The following is a 12,236-nucleotide window of genomic DNA, read 5'->3' as shown; positions in this document are numbered from 1 at the left end:
CACATTTGGAGGCAAATGTAGTTATTGTGTATTTGGAGACCATAAGGTCCATAAGGAGACTGGGTTGGAACATTTTCAAAAAGTTGTGTTTTCAATGGCTCCAAACACTGCTGTCGCCTAAGTGGGCAGCCAGAATGCAACTAAAGTTTTGCATTTTCACTTGAAAACGTCGTTGAAACTTGGCCTAAAACTTGCAGACTTGCAGAATTGAAACCTTGTCGGACCAGGATTAGAAACTCCTGTGTTAGAGTATTCTCCCTGGTAAATGGGGTCTTGTTCTTTAAAACTGTTTCCTGACCCTGTGGGACCGTTGTGTTTTTCTCAGTATTTTGTAGCATTAGAGTGCCATGTTGTAAATGCCACTAGATGAAAAAAAAACAACCCAAAGTGAATTGAAAAATAGTTCAACCTGCTTCTCTTTTCCACCAGAATTCTGCTTTAACCTTCCAACCTGATCCACAATGATTTGTTTTCACTTGCTTTCTTACAAACTTCATTCATCCCCTGTGCCTCGGCTCAGTTCTCCCTTTTCGTCTGCCTGTTTTGATGTTGTGTTTAACCTTGCCTATGTTTATGGATTTTACCTCCGCTTGTCCTTTTGTACTTCCCATGACTGTTCGGCGTTCTGGATCTTTGTTTTTATTTCCAAGCACCGGTTCTTAAGTTTTAGACTCGTCTCCTGAGTTGTGCTCAAGGGCCCCCTTTTCAGTGCGCTTCTGTACTTAAAGCTACAAAAGTTCAAACTCTGCATTCAACGTTGTACCGCGTGCCTGAGACGTAACACGGTCACCCGTTGTTCCCACGGTTCAAAAAGTACCTCCTCTCCCGTTTTCGCGGAGATCACAGACGGAACCTGTTCGCGTGCTCCAGGCAGGAATTCAGCAGCTCTTTGCTCTCCGAATCTAAAGGCTGACAACTTCCTATTGTTCAGCAGCAGCTTTTCACTGACTCTGCTCCGGGCCTGAGGTTTCTGCTCCGATACGACTTGTATAAATGATTGAACCAGCAAAGCAACACGGGATATGAAACTTGCCTCAACAGTTCCTCAGACAATGACGAGTCATTTTTTTTTTTTTTGTCTCTTGCTGAAAGTCATTAACGTTTCAATGTTACGACACTGTTAATATTTTGATAATGGCTCAAAGAGGCGACACACTTACACAGACTTTAACAATGTAACCTTGCACCGCTTATAGTTCTTACGTAAGAATAATTGCATGTTAATCTGTTTTCTAATTACAGTCACTCTAATGCTAATTCAGACTATTGTGTATCGGGCACATTCATTTAATACCCAAAAAGATCCAGACCCACTGAGAGCCGGACTCGGAGCGTATGTAATTCAACAAATGGGAACAGTTTGTGACATGAGTTCTTCCTTCCTAACCCATGTGTTCGGTTTTTCTCTTGAGTTTGCGTGTGTCAGTCCTGCGTTGATTCAATCCGGTCTGGGTGTGATGTTGAGTAACTGGAGTTCCAAGTCGAAGTGAAACACTGGTTTGAAGAATCCTGGATGAGTGTTAGTATAATCCAACAATTGGTGTACTTCAATTGAAGGTTTTTCAACTATTTATTGTAGGAATCAGCGCTTTATCCACTACAAATAAAACCAGTGAATCCGAACTGCTGTTTGTGGTCATGATATTGTTTAAAGGGGTCATATGATGCAAAATTCACTTTTTAATGGTTTTCCAACAGTAATAGGCATCCTAATACTTCAGAATGACGCCCCATTCTCTCTCTCCCTGGCTTGTGTCAGTTTTTAAAAAGTGTGTTGCCCCAACCAGCAAATCAGAAATCAAACCCTATATAGTGTCATTGGGGGTTTAGCCAATCCAAATCAAGGTCGGCCCTCCCTTTGACCCTCCCACAATTAGGCAGCTCTGCTCTGGCACATGGCACCACGAGAGGAAGAACTTCCTCCTCTTCCCCAGATGGGCATGTGCGGGCGGAGCCAGTCCAGCTCGCACAGACACAGCAGAATGCAGCTCCTATGATCCAATACTCAAATGGATGAAAATCAAGGAAAAGCTGGATTTGGGCCGATAAACTTTAAATACAACATTTTTGGACCAACAAGACATGTGAAAGTGTTGAAAGCTGGATAATATGGTCCCTTTAAAGCAGTTTTCTCCAGCTACTCCAGTTTTATACCCCATCCAATCACACATGTTGGGTTTATTCGTGACTTGTGTTTTTCGTTTTGACCAATATAACACAGTAAGAGCTTTAGGTTGAGGTAAGGGTAATGGGATTAGGAAAGCAAATGTCTGAGTTGAAGATAAGTTTAATGAAATTCAGAACAAGTCCACGAAAGGCGTGAAAACAGAATCCGAGTTTTTGAGTGTGTCCTCGTCCTTCTATACCAACCCAATTACACAACGATCCAATGACTCATCTTATCCGAGAAGAACTAGTGTCGTCCCCAGATAGAAAATTACAATATATTAGTGTAAAAACATGTTGAGACTGATGGTTAGGCGACCATGAGTGTTGGGATAAAACAAGCAGTGCAGCTGAGGTAAGAGTGAGTTTGCAACTAATGAATATGAGTCAAGGCAACGTCCCTGAAAGTGCGTGTGTGTGTGTCTAGGAGTGTGTGACAGAGAGAGAGAGAGAGAAAGAGAGGGCACATTTGTTTATATGTGTGTGCATGTGGGTGTGTGTGTATGTGTGTGTCTAGCAGGGAACACAGGCAGCTCCCCGAGGCCCACCACCTCTTATCAAAGCAACAAAAACAGCAGCAGGAAAAGGTTATTAGCGAACAATCCGCGCCGCTGGGGAGGGTCTTCAGCACATCACGCCGTAGAGCTTCAGCATTAACAAAGATTACAGTGTCTCCACATCAAATGGCACCACGGCGCAGATGAAACACTTAAAACAGCATAATGAGGGATTTAAGATGTGGAGATCAAAGTAAACATCAAAGAATCTAAATGCAGATAAACTCCACCTCTGACCAAAGAAGCAGAGCTATCAATATGACCTTCAGGAGAATTTTCAACCTCACATCAGGGAGACTTCATCCTCCCGGCAGGAGGCCCGGGTACCGAGCAGGGTAACGCACATGTGAGACCACATAAGAGGGAACAGGAATTAATTGGTAAAGTGGAGATCAAAGTGGTCATGGAGGCGATGCGTGTTCAACTCCACACATCAAGCAAAAACACTGAAAGCAAATGTAGCGTTCAACCACACGTCTGACTCGACGCCCTCAGCGCCGAGGAGTTTAAAGTCTTAACGTGAAATCAGAGTATCGTCATAAAATACTGATGAAATATCGCGGCCTGATTTAAGCTGTCAGATCAATCACTAAAGACGGCACATATGCAGAGGTGGGTGCAGCTGTTGCATTTAGGAAAATAGATAACAAGGTGATTTCACTTATTCACCAACTATTCACGTTTTCAGCTCTCAGACTTTCTCAATTGGTACCAGCCATACATTACATCACTGGACAACATAAACCGTGTGAAAATGTTGAGCTCTCCAAGTACCACCATTATGACCAATCTCATTGCATGATGGATTATTTTTTTTCTGTCAAAAATAATAAAAAGACAAAACTAAAATAAGTTAATACAGCTTTCTTTCACCATCAGATATTTAAAAATTTATAAAAAAAAAAAAAAAAAAAACTTGTGCGGAGCCGCATAGTGGAGCAGTGGTTAACACTCTTGTCTCACAGCGAGAAGGCCACCGGTTCTAAAAATGGCCATGCCTTTCTGTGTGGAGATTGCATGTTCTCCCAGTGTGTGTGGGTTGCCTCACATAGTCTAAACACATGCATAAGTTTAATTGGTGACTCTAAATCGCCTCTTGGTGTGGACGTGAGTGTGTGTGGTTGTCTGTCTCTGTCTGTTTGCCCTGTGATGGACTTGAGACCTTCGTCCAGGATATAAATGTTATAGAAGTTGGATGGATGAACTTTCCATGCTTAAACTTGATGCGAACCACATTTTGAGAATCAACGTACTCGAGCCTTGCTCACAAGTTAATAGTAGAATTTACTTGAAATCAACAGATAAGTAATTTATATTGGGAATAATTATTATTTAACTGTTAATCTTAAAGTCCCCCGGCTAGCTCAGTTGGGAGAGCATGAGACTCACAATCTCAGGGTAGTGGGTTCATGTCCCACGCCGGGCGCCACCTTCCCGTGGGCTCACCACCTGCAGGAAGGTTCTTAAATGGTGCATTGTGATCTGGGTGACAGTGCTCAGACTGTCACCCCTGCGATCCGGAAACAGATAAGCGGAAGAAAATGAATGAATGAATGAATGTTAATCTTAAGGTCCAGATTTGTTGAATTTGTGATAGATGAAGATAAAGAGCTGATGCACCTTATTAGGACGGGTTTAGGGCTCTGTTTACACAACAAGTGAAAGCACATTATTTGCGTGCAGAAACACTAAAAATTATGTAGCTTACATGTTGGGCCACAAGTTGGCGCTGTCGATTTTTTCCGTAATGAAACCACACACACGCGCGCACATGCGTGGTGAGAACAACATGCTATAAACATTAACAATGGCGATTACACGGACATTCGTATGGACAGAAGACGAAGTTAGATTGTTCTTAAAGTGACTGTCAACTCTAAAACTACCAATTCCCGGGAGAATCTGGCCTGGGAGTCATGACAGTCTGGAGGAAACATTGTTGTCATTGTTAAGCTACTGAGCATGTGTGGAAGAACTATTTACTATGGCCGTAGTGCGAATTCTAAGCAGCTGTGTTTTCTAAGAGTTAAGTTTTTAGTGACTCCGAGTGACGTTGTTGTATAAATGGACACCCAAAACACAATGAAAGTTTTGAGTTTTCACTAAGTATCCCTTGTAATCTTGCTGCTTTGTGCAGTTTCACTGTGGCTGACAAAAATGATCCGTACATAATCCCCATATTCCGAGTTCATTTATTTCCTTTTTTGTAAATGTCCACATCTGATCAGGCAATCAGCTAAAAAGTGGATCATTTGACCCGGCAATGTTATTTAAGTACATTTTGTATGCAGAGACATCTTTTACTTACATTTGTGGTTATTAATTAGTCTGAAATGTACCTGCTCACTTTGACTGACTTGTTCCCTTAATTACCCTGCTGGAGTTTGCAATAACATTAAAATAAAGATGTGAGAGCATTTATTAGGAGTAAATGAGAAGGGGTGGTAATTAGAGCAGCATTGAACATAAACAATCCTTCATTATAAAAATGGTTGAAAACAAATTAGTGGTGGCAGACTGTTTCTATTTGCTACGGTTATGTGAAGAATTACCGACATTAAGATCAAAACTTCCACACAGCACATTCTCGGCCGCAGAGGACAACATAATCTTGATCAACGAAGTTCTTGGACTACTTTTCAGGAGAATGTGACGTCGATACGGCTGCGTTTTGAGGGATAAGTCAGGAGACGATCAAAGGAGTCCTGAAGAATCCCTGCAGACGACCATGTTTCGTCTCCCCGCCGCATCAGAGGAGTAGAAAACTGCATGAAACCCTCAGTCAGGGTACAGCGAGAATATACAAGGGCTTAACTGTCCGCACAAAGCAAAAAAAACAATTGCTTATAAACCTTCACAAAGGCAACGATTTCTGCATTCACTCCTCAGCTCCACTGAAACAGCTGCGTCTGGCTTTTTTAGTACCTACAAAGCAGGCGGCGTGGTGTGGATTACAAATCCATGCGAGGCAATAACACGGCTTATTAATCAAAACAATAGAATTCACTGCCTTATAAAGCAAGGCAGGATTATGGCACATAAATACATCCAAGACTGAAATATGGCTTATAAATTTTATACAAACCAACACAGCGGCTTATAATGCAAACACAGCAGCCTGCAAGACAAACAATGGAACGAATCTAATCAATACAATTCATGTGGGGAGATGATTCGCATGTTTAAATACCCCAACGTGACTTGTGGAGCCACATTCATCCTGAATGTCTTCGGGGAGGGCCGACCTGCTCCTGAGCACACGAATACTGTGGGATAGCACGTGTGTGTGGATACTGCAGTACAGTCACACAAACCATAAACTCCATGTTTTACTGTGAGGATTACGACTGAGGGGAGTTTTGTCAAGTCATAGAAAAGGGCTGAAGCGGGAGACGGAAAAAGACTTATCTTAATAAAATAAGATAAGTGAGATGAGCCGAGGAGGAACGCTGACGTCCGCTTGCTTACAATGATTTCAGCAGCAAACATGCAAATTACAGGAACACAATGAAAAACCGCTGAGCCCGATGTCACGGCGGCCGTGCAGGTATTTGTGGGACAAATAATGACGCTGGATTAAAATCTGGCGAAAGTCATGTGAATTCCTCGTCTAGGGACCATGAATGAGAAGCACAATCCTTCCAGTGTTTGTTAAGACATTTGAGCGGGAACCAGAAAGCGGCGGTCCAACTGACAGATGGCCGTCCCCGAAGCCGAGCTGCTGGCGCGCTTAACAAGCTGCTGAGGGAAATACAAGCGCAGCCACCGTGGGAACTTTGCCCACACCAATGAAAAGAAGTGTAACACATTGTTGTCTCTGTTGCGGGCCCTGTTTGACCATCACATATTCATTTTTAAGTGTTTTCTTCAAAGCGCTGCACTGGGCGTGTCCGCCACTGGATTTCAGGGCCACAGTTTTGCCTCAGAAAGTGAGAATCTTGAACAAAACTCAGCTTGATGAAGGATAAATGATTCAGACATGTTCCTCTAAATAAGCCTCTCTCTCTCTCTCTCTCTCTCTCTCTCTCTCTCTCTCTCTCTCTCTCTCTCTCTCTCTCTCTCTCTCTCTCTCTATTTTCTATGGCTACAGTCTCCATCCATCCTTCCATCCATCCATCTTTTACTTTTGGATTTAATGGCAGTTTGCATCCATAAAGTTGCATTACTCCGAGCTACATTGTTTGCCACCACTCTCGTCCTCCCTGATGACTGTTTCCCTCTCTCTATTATCAGCAGCTTTTTTGTCCCTGATGCTTCTTCTTCTTCTTCTTCTTCTTCAACGACAGTTGGCATCCATGAGGTTGCACTACCACCATCTGCTGGTTCTAGCTAGTCCATACCATTCCCGCTGCACATAAAACAAAAAAGAAGAAAGGAAAGAAACAAAGAAAAGCCCTTATCCTTGTCATCAGTTACCCTCTCATGCATGTCTTTGTACTGTGGGAGGAAACCCCCAGATATGGAGAGAACATGCAAACTCCACACAGAAACACACCGGGCTGTACTTGAACCCATGACCATCTCGCTGTGAGGCGAGAGCACAAACCACTACTATTCTACAGTTGTGGTGTGCATGTCTCTCGGTGTGTCTGTGCTGAATAGACTGCAGACCTGTACTCTGCTTTCACCCACAGTCAGCAGAGATCAGCTACAGTTCACCCCCCCCCCCCCCCCCCCAGCAACAAATGGATTTTATTCAGCGTGTTTAGTATCTCCCTCCATCCAACAACACCCATAATCGACTGGCGCTATTGGCTGAATGCACTCAGCTGGTCAATATTCACCTTGATTTCTCTGCTTCAGCCACCGCCTTCATCGACGGTTCGTCCTGTTTGTTTACTGATACGAAATAACTTAGAGAATATTTAGAGAGGGATGAAACCCCATAATAAATGATGAATTTTGTTCTTGAAGATCCAGAGAGGGATTCAGAGGTCAAGCACAGCATTTAGGTTGTTGAACTGGACAGACACTGCTGTGGTATTGATGAAGGTGTTTAATTACTGTTCCGCTTCACGAATAGCTCACAGATTCAGATTAACCTAACTATTGTTCAGACACTGTCATTGCTAGAAATCACGCTACGCCTTATGCATAATCACAGCTTACTGCCGCGTGCTTATTTATAGCGTGTGATTATTGTCCAGTGGTCAGAATTCATTGCATCAGCACTTCCATATTCGATAGTGCTGAGCAGCCGGTGGCACGTGGCCAAAAACCGTTAAACACTTTAATGCAGTACATTTCTTTTCTTTTTGCAGCAGGTACCGGCCTTGTGGGAGGAGATAAAACCTGGTAACTGTACTGTTTGCAAAACACACCCAGTCAAGAACGGGCTGTAGATAAAGTGGTAGTGGGAGCTCAGTATAATAGATCTGCTGAGGTCGGCATTATTCATGCAGCTGGCAGATTAATGTTGCTTGTGTCAAAAATACACGTGTGTTTCTGTGTGTGTGTGCGTGTGTGTGTGTGTGTACATCTACTAATCGCTTAATCATTTTCAACAACCAGGTATTGCTATGCTGTATTCCTTATATGCCTTTGATCAGTAACTGAAAGCTACTCATCTTCACCGAGTGATGCTAAATGGATGTTAGTTTGATAGTTCCTGCACATCATTACCTTTGCCAACAAACTTTGGGCTGAGAAGGTTATGTTTTCGTCTGCGTGTACTAATTTATTTATTTATACTATATTTATTGGCTCGCATGAATGTATTTTGCCAGATTTCTCGCAAAAACGACTCACCCGAACTGCACGGAATTTTCAGGGATGATTTGTCGTCCTCCAAGGACTAATCGACGAAATTTTGGAACGTTAACGAATAAAATCCCAAAAATCTGTGGAAAAATGGCCCACATAAAGAGGGTGAGAGAGGCACCTCATGGCGGAGGTCACAGGAGATCAGCGTCTGTTGCCATGGAGACGCTCCCTGCTCAGTGTTTCACACAGTCAACTGACCTCCATCTTGTGCCACAAATTAACTTCTGTAACTTCGTCTGTGCTCACTAGATCCAGTGTTGGCCTGGATTTGTAAGTTTTGGATTTCCCTTGTTCATGTTTGCGAAAACCAAACCCTGCTTTTCTGGGAATCTGAGAAGAAACTGTGTGAACTACATCTCTCCCTGGAGTTCCTGTTTCGGGTCCTGTGTCTCAATGGAACCTGAATATCTACTTTTTAACAAAAGCGCCATTCTGCTACATTTGTTTACAATTAAAGTCACGGCGTCACTACAAGCCACAGACTATTTGATTATTCTAGAGTCAGTCCACCCATAGAAACACATTTAGACTCAATAAAACAATGAGATTCCAAACTACCACCATCCAGAGCTGCATAGCGTCCGTGAAGTGATTGTACACCTAGGAGATGTTCAACACTGAGGTAAAAACTCGAAGCAATGCACTTCCTCGAACATGTGATCAATTATTGATAGAGCCTCGTTTACTCCCAGCAGCAACCAGGCACATTAGCTCAGATAAACTCATGAACTCATCATATATTTTGTCAGATCAGCTTTGCTGCTTTTGCTTCGAAAAAAAGGTTTATTTTGATCCGATGTCTCGTTTAGAATTTCCAACTCATGGTATGAGTCAATAAACCCTCTTCTGTGAGGTATGGCCTGGTTCCACGACCTGGAAGAAACCACTAATATGGCCACTGGGATGTTCCCGTCTGGCCGGAGCTTCAGAGCCGTTTCCAGAAGGATGAACATGCACTATCGCTTTATTGTGTGTCTCCCAACGATTCAGTGTAGCTGGGACCATTGGGACCAGTTTGATCTACAGGCGACGCCTGCATCGACCATGTCCACGTTCTCCAGGGAGCTGCAGCGGCTCCATGCAGTGGTGGGAGAGTAATAGGCAGCTACGACACGTCAGATCTAGATCAGACGGCACCGTGTGTCCATGGAGAAGAAGTCTGGTGGTCACTGGTGCAAACTGTCTACTCAGAAGTTTGTCTGTCACTGTTAAAACTTGCTGTGCTCTTGTATGTGATGCGTTCTGTTGTATGTATTGTGTTAGACTATCAAATCAGATCACTGGAACAGGTATCAATGTAAAGTAATTCACAGAAATGGTCACGAAAAATAAGTGTATCCTGACAGGAACCATTCAAAATCCGCAAAATTAGATCCAGACGTTTCAGATAATTCTGATTTGAATCAGTTTGGGAAGCAACTTGATATGGCTTTGCTACATGAGTTCCTGAAACGATTGAAGTATAAAGATGACTTTATCACTTGATTGGGGTCTATTGTTGTTTTTTGGAGTCGCTGTATTCACACCTAAAACCTTTCGATCTGAAGGGTGTTGACGCCTGTGAACCGGGCAAAGAATTCAAAGGAGCTGAAAAATATTTAACTGAAAGAAACATTAACTTTGAGGGAAAAAAAAAAAAAAAGATCTGCAAGAGGTTTATATTTCATGCAAATGACACCGTTTCCTGATCTGAAAATTGAATTAAATGTAGCCTGACACAAAAACTCAAAGTCTCAGGAATCAATTTTGAAGATACAGAAGCTCTTCTCACTGCGTTTGTGTTCAGAAAGGTTACTGAACTAAAAATTCAGTTTGTGAGCTTCATATTGTTGACATTGGAAGATGCTCAGACAATTACACACACACACGCGCACGCGATAAAACCAGGGACAAAATGCAAAATAGGGAAGCTGAAAAGTCTAAAATGACAAGTAAAGCTAAAGTATTGACATTGTAAAATAAGGGCTATCCCGCACTCTAATGCATCAGGCAACTTTACCAGTAGCTTTGTTAAATAATGCCACAGAACTGCAAATAAAGAAATGTCACTTTCATAGTGTTCTTGATCGACATTATACGTCTTCAAAAAGAACATTGATGACAATCACTCTTCCATAGATAGAAATATGTTGACGCATCCATGCTCCATTAAAGGCGACAGATATCTCTAACTGGCATCAAAATCAATATAAACTCACAATAACTGATGGATAAATTGTGTGGGAGCCACTTAACAGCATAATTCTCAATGCATCGACCTTTGTGCAACACAGAGAGAAAGAGGAACATTCGCAGCGGTAACAGAAAGAAACTAATCAGCTTTTGTTGAACGAGGTCCAGCCAAGCAAGTGACCGGTTAATTACTTTGGCAACAGAAAATGCAAATTATAGGCTTGTCTGTTGTCAAATTTGACATAAATTTGTCTCAGTGAGGTGAGCTGAAGTCTACATGTTGCAAACATCTAAAAACATATATGTTTTCTCATCTGGCCCAGTATCATAATGAGATACAAACACAATGTGAAAGCCTACAGATAATAGAAATAGTAACGTACTGCACAACCCCACATACAGCAACGTCTGATGTGAAGTTAAGTGGGAGACGAAGCGTTACACCACAGAGGAAGAGCAAAACCAAAGGAGTAGATTTTGTAATTATGCTGCAGACTTCAGTCGGAGCGAAGACAGAGACACTGAACTGAACTGCTCCCATGAGAACAAAGAAGATATTGTCTTAGAAGATAAATGTGCACATTAAATATATACTAAGGCATCGCATGTGGCCCGGTGTGTTTATTAAGACCAAGAAATTCTCCCGAGAAAAAAAAGAGAAAAGGGACACGAAAACCAAAAAAAAACGCTGCTACCGAAGACGGAACTCCTCAAACTGCTCCTCACCGATGAAGAGCTGGCTGTTGAGCTGCAGGTGGAAGTAGCCGTCTGCTGGCGCCTCCTGCGTGGCCACGGGGAGGTCGTCCAGGCGGAGCGTCGCCTCCTTCACGTTCCGCTCGGCTCGGACCCGATGCCACCGGTTGTCATTCAGCGGGACGCTCGACTCCACCCGGACCTCCAGCGGGCCGTTACCGACGTCGAAGGAGAAGACAACCTGCGTGGGAGCTGGGAAGAAGAGAAGAAAGGACATGAAAATTTGTGAAGAGTTTTCCTAAATTTGATTATAGACCATTTAAAAAGCACAATGGAAAAAAAAAAAGTAATGTTACAAATGCATGCGGGAGTCACAAAGTCAATCATCCAATCATCCATCCATCCATCCATCCAGCCACCCATCCATCCATCCACCCATCCATCCATCCGTCCATCCATCCATCCATCCATCCAAATTCTCTTTCACCCTGTTGTCAATAGTTTAAGTATTGTTTTGAACAACACACCCCTCAAGTTAAAAAGGTTTCCTCGTTTGTTCTAGGAGAGTTTTACTGGTTTTTCATGACCGTGAACACAACCGAGAACCGAGGCTTATCGGCTGCACGTCGGCAATCGAACTACCTGCAGCCAGTTTGAGGTTTTTATTGAACACCTGGCGAAAATGAACAGCAAAGCAATCCTGTGGGTTTGAAAAGCCTTGGATCACTAGATCAAATATTAGAAGTTGAATTTTTTGCATGTGAAGAGTAATGCAACGTCTGCTAATTCGAGGATTAAAAGAAAAATACTTTTTTTTTTTTTTTTTAACAGATTATGTCTGTAACCTCTGGGTTTGTGCGCCCAGATCCAGATTATCACTTTGAC

The 12,236-nt window shown here is 42.7% G+C and overlaps 1 protein-coding gene across 1 annotated transcript in view; it reads right to left on the bottom strand.

Moving 5' to 3' along the window:
* The window catches only part of LOC308114469 (contactin-associated protein-like 4), a gene marked incomplete at both ends in the record, with an annotated part of 106,206 nt that overhangs the window by 16,863 nt on the left and 77,107 nt on the right, over positions 1–12,236 (bottom strand). Inside the window, one exon of the mRNA XM_080471350.1 lies at positions 11,385–11,603. Within this exon, the coding sequence (XP_080327476.1) occupies positions 11,385–11,603 (219 nt within the window). The remainder of the gene's footprint in view (positions 1–11,384; positions 11,604–12,236) is intronic.

This window comes from Lipophrys pholis (assembly GCF_963383615.2).
Source record: "Lipophrys pholis genome assembly, chromosome: 1".
Lineage (NCBI taxonomy): Eukaryota > Metazoa > Chordata > Actinopteri > Blenniiformes > Blenniidae > Lipophrys > Lipophrys pholis.
Note: the sequence above shows the minus strand (reverse complement) of the source record. Positions and strands in the feature narration are given on the sequence as shown.